At 38.5% G+C, this 23,915-nt stretch overlaps 1 protein-coding gene across 1 annotated transcript in view; it reads right to left on the reverse strand.

Annotated features, from left to right (window-relative positions):
* Window positions 1-9,509: 9,509 nt before the first annotated feature.
* slc35g1 (solute carrier family 35 member G1) overlaps window positions 9,510-23,915 on the reverse strand; it is a 32,379-nt gene continuing 17,973 nt past the window's right edge. The window contains exons 2-3 of the mRNA XM_059948051.1: window positions 14,036-14,216; window positions 9,510-11,807 (exon numbers count right to left, since the gene is read on the reverse strand). Coding sequence (XP_059804034.1) covers window positions 11,048-11,807; window positions 14,036-14,216 — 941 coding nt within the window. The 3' untranslated portion in view covers window positions 9,510-11,047. The remainder of the gene's footprint in view (window positions 11,808-14,035; window positions 14,217-23,915) is intronic.

Consider the following 23,915-nt stretch of genomic DNA (forward strand, 5'->3'; position numbering starts at 1 on the left):
ATGTAAATATCATAGGCACAATGTAAAAAGACAGTTTCTTGTACCACTTAACAAGACCCCCAGACTGAAGGCCAAAAACCAGTACAAAAAAAAAACTTTTGAATTACTTTAACTTCAGTTCTAAAATGACCCAGTGAATACCTCTCCTAAAACCTTTGGGTATAGAATACATCACACAAGGGGCTGCCAAGAACACTGTTTCTATTGTATATTTCATATTTGAATGCTTGACAGGTGTGATTCTCACACACTATTTGACACACATAAGATGGGACTGCTGTGTTTAAGAAGTCACATAAATGTAACTGATGGATGGAATGCCAGTACAGTACTTAAAATGTTGAGACAATCAATAGCTCATTTTCACAAGCAAACAGATGAAAAAAGAAAGCCAGGGTTCTGTAAGGAGTCAGAATAAGAGGAGGGCCATTTGATCCCCCAGGGGAGATGGAAAAGGGAGCCAAATAAAGAGCAGGCAAGGACAACAAAATCCTATTGTTAAACAAAAGCTGTTCAAGGATAACAGCATTATTTGCTCAGCTCTTTTTTTAAAAAAATCATTTAATTCAAAGAAAATTGTGGAAAGTTATGTGAAAAACAAAGGCTAAAAGTAGGTGAAAGAGAACAAGAGAAAAGCTAAAAAGAAACCAGAAAATCTGCAGATGCTGGAAATCTAAGCAACACACAAAATGCTGGAGGAACTCAGCAGGCCAGGCAGCATCTTTGGAAGAGTACTGTTGATGTTTTGGGCTGAAGCTCTTCAGCAGGACCAAAGAAAAAATGATGAGGAGTCGGATGAGAACAGTTAGTCCAGTGGCAGAGCATTACTGGCAATTGGATTGCTGATGTTCTGAGGAAAACTCACCCCAAGGCCAAAACTGATCAGGCATTGCACATTTATATCCCAGTAATATGTACTTCTTCTTTCCCAAACCAAGCTCAGGAGATCAACAGCCACACCACACATTTCATTCTCCTCTCTTAAATACTTTGTTATTGTTGAGTTTGGTATGCATATGTAAAAGCTAGTGTCAGACTAATATGAGAAAAGCTAAAACTTAGGAATCACTGTAAGCAATATTATTTTGGGAATGTATATTAAAGATCTCTCCCTGCTATTACATTGGAGGAAAGGGATTATTTTTGAACTATTTGTTTGCAGAGGAAGGGAAAAAGAAAAGCAAGGTATTGGCAGAATGTGGACGTGGTAGGAAACTAAAATAGGATTGCCAGTTGTCATGTACCATTCAGGTAGGTCTTCTAATATACAGTAATGAATTACAACAAATTCAGAATGGATCAAATTATAGTTGCATTTCATTATTTACATGCAAGGTAAGTCTAGCTCCACATGTTATCACCTGGAAGATAACTTCAATCTTATAGCCCAAACAAAGCACTTGTATATTTTTACAGAGAACAGTAATTAGGTCATTTCATTCCATAATGATAGTCCTCTGTTAGCTACAAATACCTCTGGTTCCTGGCATATATTTTTCAATCGGTCCATTTGTCTTTGGAGGTTTCTTCCCCAATGACAGCTATGCCCTGCTTTTCTCTATTGTCAATTACACCTCCCCCACCATAAAACACACACACACACACACACTCACACTTCTTGTAAGCCTCCCATCCAAACCAGAAAAACAACAAAGCACTCTGGGATCTCACAGGTTCCATTTTGTCACATTACATTTTACAAAAAAAGTTATAAATTTGTCAACACAAAGTATACTGCAGAATGCTGTGGTCAAATAACATATACAAATAAGCTGGATGAACTCAGCAGGTCGGGCAGTATCTGTTGAAAGGAGCAGTCAACGGATGCTGCCCAACCTGCTGAGCTCATCCAGCTTATTTGTACGTGTTATAAATTTGTCAATACTTCAGGATTATATAACACACACACACACTATTTCCACATCCCCTCCTTTTTGCCATTTCATGACAACATCATAATCTTCAAAACACAATTAAGGTATGTGTACAGTAATCAAAGTGACTTCAAACATTCATATAACAATACAGTCTCAGAATTTAGTTAAGCAAAATGCCCTTTTCCTAGAAAGGGCCAACAAAGTCCTCTCCTTATTCCTACTGTACTGCACAAAAATTGCAAAAGGATAACAGCTATTATACCAAGTTATACTGTAATATAGGACTGTCACCACCATACTCTTCCTGGTGGTTTATCATTGTGAAACTGATCTCATACTTTCTTAATCTTGAATATGAGCTGAAAAGTGAGATATGTCTTTGGATTCGTCTGGTATGTAAATCTGGTATCCCTGTCCAAAAAGAGCACACGTGCCTCCTTTCTTGGATAAAACAATGTCCAAAGCCATTTGATTTTGCAAAGCTACTGTGCAAACCGCCATAGATTCTGCCAATGATTTAGAAATTGCTCATCACATTTGATCAAGAGCAAATGCCTTTTCATTTGCTAACTTTTCCAAAGCTGATGCTATGTAAATCAGTTCCCGTGCTGCAAGTGTTACCTTTCCTAGGGACAACACTAAGTCCTTTAACGCTGGGGTGAGCATTGTCTTACAGAGGTATATACCAACCTCAAGAACACTCATTGTTTCCAAATTTATATCCCTATCCTGTCCCAGTGACATTCTGGCTGTACGGATAAGGGGAAAAAAGGGTCTATGTTTCTGAGTTCCATCATCATTGTATCAAATATATCCAGGGCAGATTGCTTGGGCCAATTAGAATACAGTTTATCTCTGTTTCATTAAAGGGCACAGATAAAACAAGTATACCGTGGACAGCCATACAAACAGCTTGAGACATTGTGTTACTTTCATATTAGTAAGTCATTCATAAGAAAGTGTACAGTACATGGAAGTTAGATCTGTCAGAGAAACCGCCGTCATTCCGACTCTGTGGTTTTATAATTTTTATGTCATTAAGCACCTTCTTACAGTGAGAAACATGAATCCACGATGGTTTTTCTCTTACCTTGATGGCAGTATTAGTAACCAGCAATAACTGAAATGCTGAAGAATATTGCCGACCTGCCGACTGGGGTGGGGGGGGGGGGTGTTAATCATGACCGGACTATAGGTGATGTCAATTATAACTCACTTATAAGTCAATAGTATCATAACATTTTAAGTAACGTTTGGATATTAAACACACAGCGCATATTTTCCTCGTATGAACATATAAAATCATTGCAACACACCAGTGAGAGGACAAGGTAAGTCTGGAGAGAGTGGCCGCCCTCCTGTCCGCACCCCGGGCCAGTACCAACGGCGCTTCCCGCCGGCCAGTTACCCGAGGCCAACCAGTGATCCCCGGCGCGAGGGTATCACTGTGACCGCGCGTGCGTTCAAGTTCAACAGTGAGCGTGGCCCGGCGGTTGGAGACCACTGCCTTAGCATCTGCTGCTAGTTACTGGGCTCTCTTTACCTGGTGATGATATTATGTGATGCTTTTTTTTTGGGAGGCAATACAATTGTCCCGAACACTTTCGTCCACGTTATGTCCATCTATCTGTTTTGACTCCCAGTGGCAGATCCAATGACATGCGCAATAGCCATCCCTTTAAGATTTCATGCCACGACGAGCCGCTGGTTTTATTAGTAGTGGCTCAAATAGTCATCAGAACCAAAGTCAGCACCTGTTCCCACTTCACTCCAGTTTTCACACACATTTTGCTAAATTTGTTCTTAATTGTTCCGTTAATCTTTTCCACTAGGTCCGCTGACTGAGGATGGTAACTACAATGAAATGTTGATCCACCTGTAAGACTTTGCATATTTCTTTAATTACTTTACCAATGAAATGGGTAGCGTTGTCACGAGAAAATTTCCAGGGGATCCCTAATCGCGGGATTATTTCCTTCAACAAACACTTCGCTACTGTAACTACATCATTCTTTTCCACAAGGAAATGCTTCAACCCATCGTCAGAACACAACAATGACTAATACATACAAATACTCTTTCTATTAAGACTTCAATAAAGTCGATCTGCAAGTGTTCAAAGGGATCATCTGACGGCGGGGTATGAACCCCTGTTATTTTTACCAGCTTTTCCGGATTCTGAAAAGCAGAACATTCTCTACAGATTTGTTCTGCAACTTGAGCTACTCCAGAGGCATCCCGAATTTGGTTTATTTAATTAATCATTTCCCTCTGGCTCGCAAGTGTGAACTTGCGAACACATCGGTCAATCTCCAATTTATCTGGAGCCACATTGCCACCATCGGGTTGAAGCTACATACCATTGTACCGCGTACACCCCAGCTATTCCCACTTTACCCTTTTGGTCGATGGAACCTGGTATCCTCCTATACCCGACAAAGCGGGGGGGGGGGGTATCATCAGGGCCAAATGCAAAGGGCTACTTATTTCTTTCTGGCACAAGGGTGGGCCTGATTGCTGCCTCTTGCAGTACAATCCGCTGCTTTATTGCCCTGGGAGACCTCAATCATTTGTCCAGTATGTGCTGTGTATTTAATAATCACAACCTGTTTAGACTCCTGTAATGCTACCAATATAGGGGAACCTTCCGATGTCCAAAAAAAAATCTTCCGTATCAATCCATAATTGTGCCAATTCAAAGACTTAGCGTGAGCCGGTATAAATGCTGGCGGTCTGTCCAGTATACAAACCCAAGTAAGCGCAAAGAGCTGCGGGAAGTGCCGCTGCCCCCCACCTCCCCACAACATGGGTGAGGGCAAGTTAGATATCCTGCGTATGGTTTTCTCGTATCCTTATGTAAAGCCGAGCCATCAAAGAAAATTAAATCGGCATTAACAATAGGAGTATCCGTAGGTCCACACGGAGTTTTATTACTTGTGTAAGACTTTCACAATACTGTAGTGTGGATTGTCATCTGTCTCCATGGGGAGAAGCGTGGTTCGATTAAGATTTGCACAGTGAGTAATTCTAACATTCGGATTTATTAATAAATTTAGTTACGTGGCTCAGCGAGTCAGTAACGTTTCCACTGAATGTGGGGAATGGACTTGAGGAAGATGATTAAGATTCAGACACTGCGTGTGCAAGGCAAGAAGCTGACACCGCAGGAAGAAATCAGAACACCTCTGGCTATTGGGTCTGACTGAGCACCGAAATAAGCAGTCTTTCCCTGTGGTCCTACGTCAAAATGATCCGTGCAAAATCATTCTTATGGAGAACGAAAAGGTGAGACGTGGTGGAGGTCCAAAGCTGGGGTGAGTATCATTGCATCTTTTATACGTTCAAATACCTCCTCAGCTTTCGGGGTCCAGCATAACGGATCTGGTTGACTAGGAAGAGATATTTTCTGCAGGGGCCTAACAGTGGAGACATAATCCAAAACCCACTGTCTACAATAGCCTGTCATCCCCAGAAAATGCTTAATGTCCCCATTAGTCGTTGGTTGTGGGGCTTTAAATGTTGCTTCATCCGAGTCTTAATCAAAGCTTTGTATTCTGGGATAGGGTAGGTCCCAGATAAATAACATTTGATTGTACAAACTGTAGTTTCTGCTTGGAGACTTAACGACTTTTCTTAGCTATTTTACGTCAAAGGTAGAGGGAGTTCCGCTTACAAGTTTATTTGCTGGAAAGGTCAACAGGGGGTACAGTATCAGAGTAGAGGCCCCTGGGAAACTCCTTATCTGCCTCCATTTTCAATTTACATGACAAACACGAATTGCATTCAAACTATTTTCCAAAGAATCTCAAACTCAAAGGTCAATGGTCTCAAACATCAGCATTTATGTTCTATACAAGAAAGCAGTCCTATTAGTAAAGTAGCATTTAGAATTGCTCCCAAAACCATTCCAATCTTTCCAAAACTGTTCATTTCAAATTCTGAATTTAACACTCCACCAATGAGAAATTCCTCAAATGCCAATTTCCCTCAGTAATTTGGGCATCTCATATCCGGAATACAGATGCGCAGATTTTCATCTCATTAATCTAGATTCCAAGTGGCCAATGTGGAATCATGGTTTCTCCAAAATCAATTCAATGGAAAGCAAATAAAGAAACACAGACAAAACAAAAATCCTTGCTTGTAATGTTTGTCCTTCAGAACTCTCGCAAGTAACTCCAAAATTTAGATTAAGCAGTTAATTCTCACTCATAAACTTTCACACATTTTACGAAGAATCAAGGAAGAGGAAAACACTATGTGGGGCGCTGACGTATTAGCATATTATACAAATACAAAAGCAAATTTACTCCAAAGTAAAATATTTCACTTTGGTCTAAAGCACAAGAATCATTCAAACTTCCAAATATTAATTGAGCAAACACAGAACAGCCTTTTTTCTTTCCTTCTCCTGCTCAAACACACACACACTCTCTCTCTTTCACTTACTCTCCCTCTTTCCAGTGAACTCACACATGGCCACACTTCACACAATTGAAAGCCGCAAACCATTCAAACTTTAAACAATTTCAGAAAATCAAAAAGGGTTAAACTGTTACCAAAATATTCAGTTACAATCAGACAAAACTGAGGGGAAAAAAAGTTACTTTTGATACTTTAAAACAATGAAATGGTGGTATTACTCATCATGCACAAGAAAACATTTAACAAGTTTAAAGCATAACATCCCCACATTAGAACATAGAAATCTCCAGCACATTACAGGTCCTTCAGCCCACAATGTTGTGCCGATCATGTAACTTACTCTAGAAACTGCCTAGAATTTCCCTACCCCATAGCCCTCTATTTTCCTAAGCTCCATGGACCTATCTAGGAATTTCGTAAAAGACCCTATTGTATCTGCCTCTATCACTACAGTGCATTCCACACACCACCACTGTGTGAAAAAGTTACCTCTAACATTCCCCTTGCACTTACTTCCAAGTACCTTATAACTATGCCCCCTCATTTTAGCCATTTCAGCCCTGAGAAAAAGCCTCTGGCTATCCACACAATCAATGCCTCTCATCATTCTTAGAACACCTCTTATCAGTCACCTCCCATCCTCTGTCACTCCAAGGAGAAAAGGCCAAGTATATTCAACCTATTCTCATAAGGCACGCTCTCCAATCCAGGCAACATCCTTGTAAATCTCCTCTGCACTCTCTCTATAGTATCCACATCCTTCCTGTAGTGAGGTGACCTGAAATGAACACAGTACTCCAAGTGGGGTCTAACTCTGGACTTACATAGCTGTAAAATTACCTCATGGCTCTTGAACTCCTTCATTACTGGATGGTTTATAATTTCCTTTCTCATATTACCTCAGTAAAAGTTCACTGGTCTCCCATGCTAGGTCAATCTGAGTAAGTGTCTCCGAAACTGAACCATCAATACATTTGTGCACATGTTCCAGTCGCTAGGTCGACCTGATGTGCTCATTTCTTTTATTACTCAAAGTTTCTGTCATCAACGCCAAATATGTTAGAATCATGACAAGAGAAACTGATCCACTCTACACTACAGCATTGATCACAGTGTATAGGACGAAAGTAAGACAAAAGTTTGACTGCCAAGAGGGAAAATCCACAGAAGCAAAAGAAACATACTTTTCTCTGTGATCACTACTTCCAAGGAGTTTCCCCCTAGGCAGCCCCATACTTGGAATTTCCCATGTCGCTGTCAAACCTAGACAAGCGAATCTCGGAGGAAGCTCCAAATTCTCTCCCGTATCATTCAGCTAGGACTTCTAATATACTGTACAGTAGCAAATGACAACAAATTCAGATTGGATCAAATTATAGGCACATTTTATTATTTACTTGCAAGGGAAGTCTACTTTCACACATTATGGAGAGGAAGACAGCTTCAATCTTATAGCTAAGACAAACCACATTTATACTGTCACAGGGAACAGTAATTTAGGCTGTTCCATTCCATAATGGCATCGCTCTGTTATCTGAAAATGTCTCTGGTTCCAGGCATGCATTCTTCATTCAGTCCATTCATCTTTAGAGGCTTATTCCCCATGACAGCTATGTCTTTTTTTCTATTATCAAAACTTCCTCCGCAGTAAAACACACTTCTTGATAAAAGATGCACATACACACTTCTTGTAAGCCTCCCATCAAAACCAGCAAAGCACTCTGGAATCTCACAGGTTTCATTTTGTCACATTAAACTTTACAAAAGTTATAAATTGATCATGATTTCAGGGTTACAGCTATATTTCAACACAAGGGGGTGGCCTAAGGGTTTATATCAGTACCCAGAGATGAAGCTAGACAAAGATCTAGGCAAGTATTTTACCTGAAACACAAGAAAATCTGCAGGTACTGGAAATCCAAGGCAACACACAAAAAACGCCGGAGTAACTCAGCAGTTAGGCAGCATCTATGGAAAAAAATAAACAGTAAATGTTTCGGGCCAAGACCCTTCATCAGGACTGGAAAAGTCAGAGTAAGAAGGCAGGAGAGGTGGAGGAAGATGTACAAGGGTCCTGATGAAGGGCATCGATTGTTTATTCCTTTCCGTAGATGCTGCCTGACTTGTCGAGTTTCTTCAGCATTTTGTGTGTGTTGTCAAGTATTTTACCTGCCTTCTGGGCTTCCCAGCTAGTAAGATACAAGTAAGACTGTTGTCCTGAGACCATCCAACAACCCAATCCCTCAAGACAACAGGTGTAGAAGTTGTGGGAAGGCGAAGGTTAAAGCAAGGATAGCCTGAGGCAGTTGTAGTCCAGTGAGACCTTTGCTGTATGACCACTGGAGACATCTGATTACTACAGATGAGACAGGCTGGCTTGAATATAGTAGTGTGTACTCAAGCTGGGTAAGTGAGACCTCTGTAATGAGGCTTTTCCATTAAGGTCTTCCTAAGACATAGTGTCCCCTTACACAATAGGGGTGCTGAAGACAGACAAGATAACAGAGGGATGTGAAAAATACCCAACAACTAGGGCTCTATTGTCTTTACTAACTTCAAAATATCATTGGCTATCCAATGAAACTAGTAGTTTCAATCGGCTTTAACAGCTCTATGATGAATGGTGATTGATTTTACAATAATCAGTATCAGTAACTGATAGGCTAATTCTATATAAAAATAATGCTTTTCTGTTCAGTCTTCAGAACAGTGTGGGTAACAGGGGCCATGCTGTTCTTCTTGTGCACAGGTAAAAAAAAAAGAATATTTGAGTCATAAAGATGTGTGTGTTCTGGACCCAGTTATTTTACTATTGGCAATGACAGTTATCTTGACAGGTACTGCATTGAAACTAATATTGCACAATGCTCCCTTGATGCTAAAATAATATCACAGTTGACCTGCAGAATTCGTCCAACAGATTTTTTCTTTTGGCTTGAATCCAGCATCTTAATGCTCTAGTGTCAGTTCACCATTTTCATGCAACTCAAAGCAAACAGAAAATAGTCTTTTGGTGTTTCACTCAAAAAGGTAGATTTGATTGCATAATATATTTACTGAACATAACCTTAGTCCCTTCAACATTCATCACGTGGTCTTCTCATTTACATAAGCCACTATTTTGTAGTGGAGATTGCATTTGAAATGGTGGTAGTAAGATTCAAGAAAAGCAGAGAGACCAAAACCTAGGCATTGTCGTAGCAACTTACATACAACTTTCTTCTCAGTGCTTTGTTAACGGAGGTAGTATTTTATTTCATAAAGCAATACTCTAACAAAGAGAGCAGAAGGTGGAATTTGATCCAACATTTTGAATGTTGGTACTATAACAACTTGTGCATCCTAATTTGGAGGAAAAGGGCTAAAAGACCCAATACCAGAGCCTAGTAGTATTTTGAAACCTTCTTATTGCACAAAAATCTTCTGCTTTGTACCATACAAACTACAATTATTCAAAAAAATAGGAATACACAACAACAATCTACCTTTGGCTTTGGTGCAGTGCTAATCCTCCACTTGCGCTTCTCAGTAGCTGCTCCAAAAAAGTTAATTGCACAAATAGTCAAAGAATACTTTACTCTTTTCTCAGTTTTAATAATCCTTTAATGTGCAGCCTATAGTTCCAATTTGGTGTACCATATTGCCTGATGTGTTTTGTATTCCATATAGATCAAACCAACTACAGTATATACTCAGCCGTTCCAGATTTGGTATAGAAAATCTCTGGGGCAATACCATCAGTTAATAGGTTGATAAATCAACATGTTGCTGGATGATTGTTCAACAGCAACAAAAAAGCTTTATTATATCAACAAATATTCTACATAAAACTATTAACCTTAATTTATCTTAAAGTAAGCTAAATTGAATTGTCAAAATAGGAAGATGAAATCTTTTATCAAATATTTTAATAAATATTCTCTTAATTATTATTGCATAAAACTGAACATCTTAATGGAAAAGGCTAAAATACAGTTTTAGAAACTTGTGTAAAGTAAGCATTATGAAGCTGTCGCCCACAGCAAGTATGTGATCAGTATTACTCAATAGCCCTTATTTGGATACAAAGCAAGAAACAGTACATAAATTACATACTTTTCATAACTCCAGGATATTCTAAAGTGCCTCACAACCATGGAGTTACTTGAAATGTAGTCGCTGGTGGCAGAATACCACAAGGTCTCCAATGTAGAAACTAACTAAACAAGGTATTCGTGGGTTTTTTTTGGAATTGAGATAAATAATGATCCAGACAGAATAAGAAGTTAATTGATTTGTCTTTGGAGTGTCGTGAAGATCTTTTGTGTTTTTTAAAATATTCCTGAAGGGGCAGTCAGGGCCTTAGATTATCGCCTCTTTTACAAGGCACTTTCTTAGTGCAGACAGTGTGCAAGTTTTTGGGGAGAGGCTTGAACCCATGGCCTCCTGACTCAAAGGCAACAGTATCAAAAGTGAACCATATCTGGTTTAACAGAGTTCTCGGCCAGATTCCAGGATCCAAACTCTGCATGTAGTGCAAAATCTCACACAGCATTATTGCAACTTGATTTTACATGACAGAAGTTCAATTACAAAATTTTCAATTCAAATACACATTTAAATAATTGCTGATTATCCTGTCAAAAGTGTGGTTTATGATTTTTTGAGTATTTAGTCAGTGTTCAGAAAGTCAGTCAATGAACAAATAACTACATTCAAATTTTAGCCATTATGTTCCTGAGGAGATCTCCATCATGGGGCTTTGGTTAATTTTGAATTTTCTTTGCTTTTTTGGTGCTAGTGTACCACTTCTGAAAAGCAACTCCACTGGTACCACTTGTTACACAAATAGCTCCTCCCAGACTCCACCAGGTAGGAGAGTGATTTAGGAATAAATATTGCAATATAAAGGCTAGGACTACTTCTGTTGTCTTTATAAGAGCCACAGGGGCAGCCCTCTCTATCTGTAGAGCTTTTGTGAGAAAGACTTGCCCTCCAATCCCCAGTAGGCCAATCAGGATTAAAAAAGCTCGATCCATCCCACAGAAGGGCAAGCTCCATTCCCGAGTTATCGAAACCGCACTCATGCTTAGGATCGATCCAACTGCCGAGTAGTACCAAATGGAGAGGAAATAATTTACCGATTTGCCCATCTTGCGGATCACAATCAAAGTCATTGCCGCACAGAGTGCACTTCCAAAAGCAGCCACCGTTCCCTTGATGTGATTCTTGTACTCACTTTCTAATCCCCCATTTTGAGTGCCAAACAGAAACTGTGGTCTAGCAATAAGAACGACTCCGACTAAAGTAAAAACGATGAAGATGGGATCCAACAAAGTGCATTTTTCCTTCAGAAAAATCCAAGCAAATATGGAGACAAAGATGGGGTTACTGAGCATTATGACAGTGGCATCAGCCAAATGCATCTGTTGAATGGCGTAGAAGAGCAACATCATGGCTGTAGCACCAAGGAGTCCTCGTAAGAAAAGCAACAGTCTCAGACCTTTTGGTCCCATAATATCCACTCTGTAAAACAATTTGACACATTTTAAAGCATGTTTAAGGCATGAAATCTGAAGCAAGCAGATCAAGCTCAAATGTGTTTTTGTACCCTTATTTCACTTCCTTTGTTCAGTCCAAAGACAGGAAATATTTCTGCACAACTTTGTTTTTATTCAACTTCATATTAAATTATAGAAAGAATAGAATCTGGCCCAATTAAACGTAATTAATTTTTCAGTTTTAATGCCTTCACTTTCTACAGTGTTGGCTGACAGTTCATTTGTTATCACTCAAGTTGGACCCATCCGAGTCAACAGCTATTATACCCAAGATGCACAGCAGATACGAACCCATCATGGTTGCCAAGGAAATGGCAAGACCAAAGCAAGCTCCAGCCTCATTCCCAAAAGCTGCTCATTTGAACATTTTCATACTTCAATCCCATTCAAATGATTGGCATATAGACAGATGGTTTTCATATCTCATCTTAATATGTTTCAGGATTATTCAATATGATCTTAGTTTGCATGTCTCATTTGGATATTGAGATGCACTTGGGACAAAAGTCATTTAGTAAACAGAAGTAAAGGCAAATGAAACAGGAATAAGCTTATCAGGCATTTACTGCCATTCTGTGGTTGATCCCAACTCCATTCATAGAATTTGGTGACACATCATTTTTTTTTAACCTAACCCAATAAAAGTATCAACTGAATTACTGACTCTAATTATTTTGCAAATATGATTGCAGCACTTCTTCCACTCTGCTGAGTAATTGTTTTTTCTTAAAATTCTCCACTTAACGGGAGGGTTGTGATTTTAAGATTACTTCCTCTGGTTTAAGACAGCCCCAGAAGCAGAAAATATTTCTGTTCAACCCAGCAAATTCTTCTGAAATCCTAACAAAAAGAATTTAAACTTTCATTGTGAGCAAATACCATAAAATTATACAATATAGAGCAGAACTAGGCCATTTGGCCCATCGAGTCTGCTCTGACATTTCATCATGGTTGATCCATTTTCCCTCTCAGGCTCTAATCTCCTGCCTTCTCTTCTTATCCCTTCATGCCCTGACCAATCAAGAATCTATCAACTTCCACCTTAAATATACCCAATGACTTGGCCTCCACAGCTACCTGTGGCAATGAATTCCACAGATCCACTACATTCTGGCTAAAGAAATACCTCATCTCCATGCCCGAGATGCACAGTTGAGAGTATCCCAGTTGGTTGCACCACAGCCTGGTATTGAAACTTCTACTGAAAGTGGTGAATAAAGTGCAGCTCATCACAGGCAAAGCCACTCCCCGTCATTCAGCGCATTTGTATGGACCGCTGCCACAAGAAAGCAACGTCTATCATCAAAGACCCATTACACCCAGGCCATGCAGCAGGTACAGAAGCCTTCGGTCCCACAGAACCAGGTTCAGCAGTTATTACTCTACAGCCATCAGGCTAACTTCACTCACCACAACTCAACTTGGATTCACTTTCAAAGATCTAATACAACTCACATTCTCAGATATTTTTATTGGCATAATTTGTCTTTCATAAATTATATTGCATTTTTTATCTTCCTGTAAATGCTGCAAGCAAGTGAATCTCAAGGTAATATATGGTAACATATGCATACTTTGATCAATTCCTCATTCTTGCCAACTATTGGAATGAATTCATGATGTGCTGTGGACCACGTGGTGGTGTAACTTATGGAGCTGCTGCCTCACTGCTCCAGTGGCCTGGTTCAGTCCTGACATCGGTATACTCAACACGGAGCTTCTTCTGAGTGCTCAGGTTTCTTCCCACAACCTCAAAAAATAGCTTCATCTTTTTAATCGATATAACTGAAGCCCTTAATGCCAAGAAACATCCTACCAAAATCTACTCTGCAGCCCCTCGTAGATTCATATATCCACCTGAAAATGAGATTTCAGAATTGGATCCAGTACTCTACGATCTCCTAGTTTTAATGCTTTGTCCCTTTATTTGTAAAGCAGTGACCCTGTATTTACTTTCTTAAGAAACACTCTCAAACTGAACTGCTGCAGTTTCACTCCACTACTGCATCTCTGATTTTCCTACAAAGTTAATCTTCGACCTGCCCTATCACTTGATGGCCTATAAAATACACCGAGAAATTCAAAGGAATCTCTTATCTCCAGGTGAGTGGATTCTGCCCTCTCATGCTGCACAAGTTCAATCATAATGCATGCAATACATAGCCAGCTACAAGCTGCACATTTCATACTTACTCGTTATAGATAATAATTGGGAATGTAAATAGCCACTGAAATAAACATCGAAACCCACTGATTTCCAGTGCATGGACTCCTTCGATTTTCTTCACCAGGAGAGCAAGGACCGAAAAGAATACACAGGAGAACAGTGCGTAACATAACCCGAGGCCTACCCATTTAGGTTTCTTCTCTGGTACTGCAAAATTAAAAAAAAACATTTACCAAATCAGTATAATTGAATTAACATTTCAGGACTGGTTATTCACAGCAACCAGCTTATAATATTTCTTCCAGTATTACTTTACTCCAGTAACATAATCAATATATAGAGTAAATTATAACTTTACTATCTATTTATAATATAGAGTATCTAATTTCTTCCAACCAGATTTTCCACCCATCTTGAAAACAAAACACTATACTTGAGACACAGTCACACTCCTACCATTAAGGACTTGTTACGAATGAGGAGCAACTCTGATGGGCAGAAGGGTGCAAAGTCACCCCCCCCCCCTTCGAGAATCGCAAAATCACTATTATTTCGGGTCTGATACCCAGGAAATGAGAGAGATAAACAGCTCATGTCAGTAATGAGGGAGAGACAATGCGGGGTACACAAAGGTGGAATGTCTCCTGCTGACAAAGAGAGAGATTACTGCTATTGTCTCTTGAAGAAGGAATTGTGTATTGAGTACTGTTCTATTCATTGAAACCCCTCAGGGGGTAACCAGAGTGGTCTGGTTGAGGGATTGCATCATCCCAACCTGATTGACATCTGAGACCCCGTGAGTGGGGATAAAAGTAGGGTCTGGGGAACACCCCTCAGACGCACCAGGAGAGATGCTATGAGACTGGTGGGAGCTTGTGTGTGTGTCCACCCTTGCTTAGGTGATGAGTCCTCCACGGAACGGTCTAGCTAAAGGATGGAGACGGATCAAGATCGTAAAAGGAAAATCGGCAAGTTATTATCTCGCTCTCTCTCTCTCTCCAACAATTGCAACACCATGAACAACAACTACTGCAGCCTGTATGAACTGAACTGAACTTTCTATCGGACAATTCATTATCCCCTAGACAACAATAGAGCTTATTTCTTATTGATTCTTATTATACCTGCACTTCTAGGTTTAGTATTGATGACATATATTATCTGTATATTTGCATTGATATTATTTTTGTGTATTTTTACTAATAAATACTGTTAAAAATAGTATCATCAGACTTCAACGGATACTCCTATCTTTGCTGGTAAGACACCCAGTTACGGGGTTTGTAACAGACTCCAACAGCTCAATGGTATATGAAATCTCATCTGTACAAGTTTTCTACATGGGTGTCTGGGTTCCTCCTGGCAATATTCTGTGTTCACTGAGCTACACGGAAGCCATTTAACAACAACAATGTTGCTATGTTACAAAATATATAACATGTATATATTGTTAAATCATATTAAGACACACATAGTATTCTGCTACTCTAGTTAAGCATTTTAAATTTTAAAAAGGTACATGTTTTATCAATCAGCAACAATAATAAAATGGTGTCATTTTAAATTTTGTAAAATATTGGATGAATGTCTTAACAGTTCAAATGACAACTTAATTCTTTTTGAACCCTAGCATTTAGGGTCAGTATGTCTATTAGTGGGTAATGTTTGTTAAGTGTCTATACAGAATGAGCACTGTTAAGGTCTGTAGAATGTTTGCCAATGGCAGCTTGATTCTTTCAGTCTTAGGCACATAACATGAGAATGTCTGTTAATGACTAAGTGTCTGATGGTCACTTTGAGAGCTAAATTGATGTATTATTTCATAAAGTTTGTTAAGTTGCTTTGATAGATTCTTTCTTGGATTCAGGTGTATTGCTTACCGTATATATATCAATTTTTTTTATGAGTCTGAGGAATGGTGAACTAATGAAGGATGACCATTAAAGTGTCTGATAATAATAATTGATTTATGAGGATATGTTGAACACTGTGTTAATGAACATGTGTTGTTTGTGTGAGAAAAACAAGGCTGAGTTAATGGCATGAGAAAAAAAACAGAGAGTTTCCCTGTCTCTTTGTCTCTCTCAGTTTGTGAAACTCATATTTATTGGAGACCTTTTCTTGGTTTTGTTAGCTTCATCTAGGGCATCATGAGTGAGTCAGTATTCAGAGTTCCCTGAAACAGCAACGATCGAGTGGTGACCAAGAATAATGTGCCCTAAAATCTTTGTGGACATTTTTAATGACCTGCTGTGTCGAATTTTATGTGATTTATGTGTGCTTTCTATTTTGTGATAATAACTTAGGCTCAAGTTACTTTGTTGTACTTGGAAGTTTATTACCACATCTCCTGGACACTCGAATAGTTTGGGTCTGATCAACCCAGCCATTTCAAATTGACTGTTCTAAAAAATAATTGACAGTGTACAAAATTTCAGTAATTCTTTCAACTGCAAGTCTGGTGAATGTGCATACAGTATATATTTTTCTTTCTGCATCCAACAGTGGAATGTATTGTTTGATTATTGTTTCTTTTGGTAAAGAGCACATAAAGTAGTAGATAGGAAAATGGGATTGTGGGTTGTTTGTAGCACAGAACAGAACAGAGTCAACATTACCCAAGTCATTTTAGATACTGTCAACGAAGAATAGCTGGAATGAAGTATTAAAACACATTTTGGATACTCTATTTCAATGCTGACTGAGAGATAATTGAAGGTGTACTAGGTTTAAAAAAAGTGGGAAGTTCTATTGCACGAGTGAAGCCACTGGAAGAAAGTACTGCTAGCTATGAAGCAGCTTCTTTATTCAACAAAACGAGGTAGAGTAGGCATCAAATGGAGATGCCTTCAGTCAAAAAGTCTCATTGGCCCAACGTGGAGCTCGATATTTTACGTGCTAAACATCAATGAACATCTTCATATTTACAATGACTCCACAATGCTTTCTGTGAAACTACACACAAACATCACATTTCCTGATTCGCACCCACACCACAGACATCTAAATGAATTTTAAACAGCATTGTTTGGTCTCTGAAACACAGCTTTTAGAATCCTGTTGTTCATTTTCTTTCTTTCTTTCTTATTACAATATTTTTATTCAGAAGAAAAAACTGAAAAATCTTTTTGAAAAATCTTTTCAAAAGAAAAGATTTACAGAGTGCATCACATAGATACATCTCAACATAACTTGTGTACATTCATATATTGTTCATATATTGTGATAAAATTGATCAAAATGTTATAGCATAACACAAAGGTATACCACTCTGTGATCAAAAATTTAAAGATAGGTCATACATCATAAAAGAAATTTTTTATATAAAAAAATTCAACCCCCTACCAACCACCAAAGAAAAAAGCTGATGGATGATAATGGATAAATTAGAAAAGAAAACATATTCACTTAAGAGGAGAAGATAAAAATATCCTTAAAAGTCTATGCACTGTTAAACTTTATAAATTGGAAAAGTAATTTAGGAAAGGTCCCCATTTATCATAAAAAGATTGTTTTGAATTTAAGATTGAGCAGCGGATCTTTTCTAAATTTAAATAATACATAATATCACATAGCCATTGAAGATGTGTAGAAGGGGTAAACTCCTTCCATTTAAGTAAGATTGCTCTCCTTGCTAAAAGAGAGGTAAAAACTAAAACCTGTAGGTTAGAAGTATTTAAAGTTATATCTTCATCTGCAATAATACTAAACAAGGCAGTAAGGGGATTTGGATCAAATTGGACCCTAAAAAGTTGTGAAAAGGTATGGAATACTTCCCGCCAAAACTTTTCAATTTTAGGGCAAAACCAAAACATATGAATTAAAGAGGCATCAGCAGAGTTGCATTTATTACAAAGTGGAGAAACATTCGGATAAAAACTGGACAGCTTCTGTTTAGAAATGTAAGCTCTATGAACCACTTTAAATTGTAGAAGAGAATGACGAGCACAGAAAGATGATTATTAACCTGTTTAAGAATTTTATTCCATCTATCAACAGAAATCTGACAATTTAGGTCATCCTCCCAAGCTTTTTTTATTTTATCTAAAAAGTCTTGTCTAGATTCAATCAACAAGTTATAGATACCGGTAATAGAACCATTAACAAAAGGTTTTAAATTTAAAAGATCATCCAGTAAATTTTTATCAGGACCTATAGGGAAAGTAGTTAATTGGAAATTTAAGAAATCTCTAATTTGAAGGTATCTGTAAAAATGTGTTTTTGGGAGTGCAAATTTAGTTGACAATTGGTCAAATGAAGCAAGAGATCCTGAGATAAACAGGTCCCAAAAACACTTAATACCTAATTCATGCCAATCCTTAAAGATTTTGTCAGTCATGGAAGGGATAAAAAATAATTAAGGAGAATGGGAGATGATAATGAAAAATTCACTAAACCAAAAGATTTTCTAAATTGAGACCAAATCCTTAAAGTTTGCTTAACAATTATGTTATCTGTTATTTTATTTGCTGAAAAAGAAGAATATGATCCAAGAAAACAGACAATGGAGGAATTTTTTACAGAATTAACTTCTTAAGGAGACCCATGATGGGCAATCTTTACAATAAATATAATAAGACCAGAAAGTAATATTCCTTATATTGGCAGACCAATAGTAAAACCTAAAATTGGGCAGGGCTAATCCACCCATCTCTTTATTTCTTTGTAGGTAAACTTTACTTAAACGAGCTTGCTTATTATTCCAAATATAAAATGTTAAATCTGAATCTAAATATATATAGTTGGATCTGGAGATAGGGCATACTTTTGATCAAGATCTTTTAATTTCGCTGCTAGGTCAGACCTTTCTTTATCAGCTTTTTTCTTTATATAGGCAGAGTATGAGATAATTTCTCCACGAATATATGCTTTAAAAGTATCCCAGACCATAGTACCAGCAGTATCTCCTTTAAAATTGTCTTTAAAGAAAAAAGTAATATGGTTTTCCAAAAACTTTAGAAAATGTTTTATCAGATAACAATGATAATTTAAAACACCAACTTCTATTTGGTACAGAGTGAACAGGTAATCTTAAAGACAGAAGCACAGGTGCATGATCAGACAAAGCAATCTCCTTATAGTCACAGGATTGAACCAGTGGAAGCAAGTTTCTATCTATAAAAAAGTAGTCAATCCAAGAGTACATATGATGAACCCGACAGAAATATGAATATTCCTTTTCTTGGGGGTGTAAAAAACGCCACACATCGAGAATACCACATTGAAATAGAAAAGATTTTAAAAGTAGGACTGATTTATTAGTGACAGGGGTTTTACTTGAAGAGCAATCTAATATAGGATCAAGCCAAAAATTAAAATCTCCACCCATCACTAAGGAATACCAATTCAAATCAGGCAGAAAAGAGAAAAGACATTCAAAGAACAAGGAGTCATCTGTATTTGGAGCATATACATTCGCAAATATGATTAGTTTATTCTCAAGACTACCCAAATCAAAAACAAAGTGCCCATTTGTATCAGAAATTACATTATGTTGAATAAAGGATACATTCTGATCAAACTGGATAGAGATGCCTCTCGATCCAGATTGTGAGGATGAGTGAAAATGTATACCCTTCTATCCTTTGAAAACGCGTGGATTATCATCTTTATGAATATAGGTTTCTTGGAGAAAGATTATACGAGTTTTAAGTTTCCGGATACAAGAGAAAATCTTATTTCGTTTAACAGGGTTATTTAGACCTTTCACATTAAAACTGAGTATATTAATAAAAGAATCCATCAAGTATCCTTTAGTAATGTATAAAAAGTAATCACAGACATGTAGATAGCGAATAAATATAACAGTAAAAACCTCCAATCAGCATTCTGGAAGAACCCATTTCCCCACTTCCCCCCCCAAAGAGAAAAATCAGCCAAGGGAGGCTGAAGGCTAATTCTAACGTTCCCAACCCAAAACTCCGGTGGCTCCAAAAAATATATGTGTAGCTGAGCTGAATAAATGATAGTAAATATATGTATACAAAAACAAAATATCAAAGAAATAAGTTAGCTACTTACAAGAAAAAAACATGGGAAAATATAAGTATTAATCTCAGTAAAAAGGAAAGACAAATAAGGAAAATCAATAAGTAAAAACAACATATACTTACGGGCGCAAAGAAAAGGAGTAAAGAAACAAATAGAAAATAAATTAGAAAGGGAAGCGGTTCAGATAACTTCCTACATGACTAATTTAAGGCATTCAAGGGAGAAAAAAAACAAAAGGACAAAATGTAAAATAATGAAAAAACCAAAAACCAGCAATAGAATATTGTATACTATTGGAAAAACAGTAAAAGACCGAAAAGTATATAAATAATCAAAAGATAGGAAAAATCTGAATGAATTTAAAGTAAAGCAAAGCACCCTATAGTTTCATTCCTCAGTAATTACTACATGTATACCCTACATAATTACTTTCAGTCAAATTACTAAAAGGAAGGTAAAAATAAAAATAACACTCAGAGAATATAACGTTTTGTTTAAAAAGAGCTGCAAGAAAATAACATTAGAGGACCCATATAAAGGCAGAAAACAACAAAAGAGAAAATGGATGCAGTCTGCCTGCATATTTTGCATAGTTTGAAAGATAACAAGGCGCCAGTTACTTAATCAAACAAATGATTAAAACTTCATAAAACCAAGAAACCTTGTTATCAACAAAGCGCCAATTACTTGATTGGACACCTGAAATTAAAACATTTAGCATAAAGCAACTCAAGGTTAAATTTAAGCATGGAGACTATGTAAAAATTCCTTAGCTTCTTCAGGCTTCGTAAACCAAGAAACCTTATTATCAGAAGTAGTAACCTTGAGTTTACACGGATCTCTGAGAGAAAGGCGACAGCCAAGCTTAAATAGGTCAGACATGACCTCTTTAAAAACCTGTCTAGCTCTTAAAATTTCCGGTGGATAATCTTGAACGATCTGAAACTGTTGATCACGAAATTGTAATATGCGTTTCTTCCTTGATTCACGAAGGATCTGTTCTTTAATCTGATAGTCATAAAAGCGAATGATAATAGAGCGAGGTTTGGCAAGATCCCAATTAGGTGGGGTAACTCGGTGAACGCGCTCAAATTTTTGTAGTTCTGATAATATATCAGGGAATAAATCTTTCAGCATTTGAGCACAAAAATCGATAGGTTGATTACCCTCCAGTTTTTCAGGAAGCCCAAGATCTCTGGTATTGCACCTTCGGTTCCTGGTCTCCAAATCTGTCAGTTTCTTCAGTAACGCGTAGTATTTTTTAAGTTGTTCCTTAGAAATTTTCTTGAAACCGTCCATATCCTTCTGCAACACCGGCAGAGATTCTTCGTGTAGCTTAATATGAATTTCATGGTCATTCACAGTCTGCTGTATACTTCCAAGTTTCCAATTAAGCGTTTTCAGTTCAGATTTAACCAGGTCGAAGGAATTCTATAACAAGTCAAACTTGGATTCTAAGTCATCCAGTTTTTCGAGTCTCTCTGACATTTGTTGAGACATTTCAGCCAAAGTCTCTAAAGTATCCTCTTTTCTAGAGTGTTTTCTACTCATGGTGCTCTCACCGAGATAGGTTTAAACAGCGAAGTAAACAAATAATTTCAGACCACGTAGCTACTGCAAACTACTCCATTACAGCCACCAGAAGTCCTCCATTCATTTAAATTAAATCTACAATTTACATTCAGATTCAAAGATTGATGGTGAGACATCGTTTGCTAAATGTAAATGTACTAAACCAAAAAAAAGCTTTAATGGGAAGTTAGAAGATTGGAACACTTTTAAAAAAACAACAGAAGGGAACTCAAAAAAGCCATAAGGAGAGAAAAGATGAAACATGAAGTTAAGCTAGCCAATATTACAAAAGAGAGTAGCTAAAGATTTTTCAGATATATAAAGAACGAACCAGAGTCAAGAGTAGATATTGGAACACTAAAAAATGTTGCTGGGGAGGTAGTAATGAGAAACAAAGACATGGCAGATGAACTGAAAAGTATTTTACATCAGACTTCACTGTGGAAGACATCAGCAGTATTCTAGAATTGAGAGTGTTAAGGGCCAGAAGTGAGTGTGGTTGCTATTACTAAGAAAGTTTTGGGAAGACGAAAGGTCTGACGACAGACAAGTCACCTAGAACAGATGGACTGCAGCCCAGGGTTCTGAAAGAGGTAGCTGAAGTGACTGTGGTGCATCAGTAATTATCTGTCCAGAATTACTAGATTCTGGAATAGTTCCAGATGACTAGAAAATTGCAAATGTCACTCTACTCTTTAATGTAACTCCCTGGGTCGCCTCAGGCTCGCTCAGCTCGTTTCGTCTAGGGGGAGCAGCCTTCAGCCCCGCCAAACTGGGTAATCAGCTGGTGTGGATGCTGTGTGATGTCCCCGCCTCGCCCAAAAACAGACAGCACACCATATGCGATTAAATGAGTACAATTTATAAAGGTTACTATAACTAAGTGATTAATAACGATACAGTATATATGAAGAGAAAATTAAAGAAAAGGCGCCAAACTTATCAAAGTCCAAACCACTTCGTGCACAACCGTTGGAGCTCAATTACTGAAGTCTTCTGGCCACCATTCGATCCCCTCCGAACTCCTCGACTCGCAGCTCAGGACCCTCCGAATTCCTCGACTCTCCAAACAGCTCAGGACCCTCCGAACTCCTCGACTCTCCAAACAGCTCAGGACCCTCCGAGTGGTCAACCAAGCACATCTAGCTTCAACCCCCCCCTCCTCGGAGAATCTTCCGGCCTCGGACCCCCCTTTGGGGTCCGATCCTCGCCCAGCTTAGAGCATTGCGTCCTCTCTCTCGACCCCCTCGCGCCGATCTGCCCAAAAGCCCGTCAACAAAAGCTTACAGACTCAGAAGAAAGAAAATTAATCCCCATTTGGTTTACAAAGGAATACCATTCTCGTTATCAGTAAATTAGCATTCCTGCTAGTTAACAAAAAGAAGAAACCCTCTTTACACTCTCCCTCCACCAAATAAAAGTCATGTCCTCATGACTACTAAATAACTCGCCACCTTTCCTGCCAACACACCGTAACCCAAGCACAAACAGGGACATCTCCTCCCCACACAGTAAACCTCACGCCCTGTTTTTCAGGCGCTACTTAGGCCAACTATCTGGGAGTTCCCTAACCCTTCTGAGACCTCCGTACCCCCTCACCTAAACCCTTCAGGCTCGGACACAACTGGGGATACCTTGGGCCCACTACCACCTCCTCTCTCAACCTCTCACTCATGCCTCACACTGCACACAGCTAACCCTCCCCGCTACACCTGACTCAATGGGAGAAGGGCCAAAGGTCTCTTCCTCAATCGAGGGAAAGTCAGCAAAAGGCAGCATGTACCACACATCCAGCACATCATCCATCGAATCTGTATTCTTCCTCATTCCTGTGATCGGTAGCTGCTGTTTGATCTTCTCCAAACGGAAACACGTGGCCTGCACTGCTCCCGCAGTCTCTTCAGCCTCCTGTTCAGTATTCACTGCACTTCTCTCCAGCTTTTTCTTCCTCATGACTTCTTCCAGATCAACTTTCAGGTTTTGCACTTCATTTGAACTGTCGATGGTCATCTTCAGGTTCCCTTCAAGTTTCCGCTTCTCTCTTCTGAGATTCATCTGTAATTTCTTCACCTCCGCAAACTCCCCTCTCCGGGTTCTCAGTTTGCTATTACCCTCAGTCAGACAACTTTCTTCATTCTCTCCAACTTGTAAGTCTTCCGAATGGTTCCAGATCACTTTCTCCAGTCTCTCCGTCTTCATTTCAAACTTGATTCCGTAGAGACAGTCTCTCACGAGCTGCGACCTTCGCCAGCCCTGGCACGTGTCCCGAAAACACTTTAACTCGGTAGTTCTCAGCTGCTCCTGCAACGACCTCACTTCATATTCTCCTGAGGCAAATCCAAA

The sequence above is a fragment of the Hypanus sabinus genome, chromosome 22, assembly GCF_030144855.1.
Source record: "Hypanus sabinus isolate sHypSab1 chromosome 22, sHypSab1.hap1, whole genome shotgun sequence".
NCBI classification, from domain to species: Eukaryota; Metazoa; Chordata; class Chondrichthyes; order Myliobatiformes; family Dasyatidae; genus Hypanus; species Hypanus sabinus.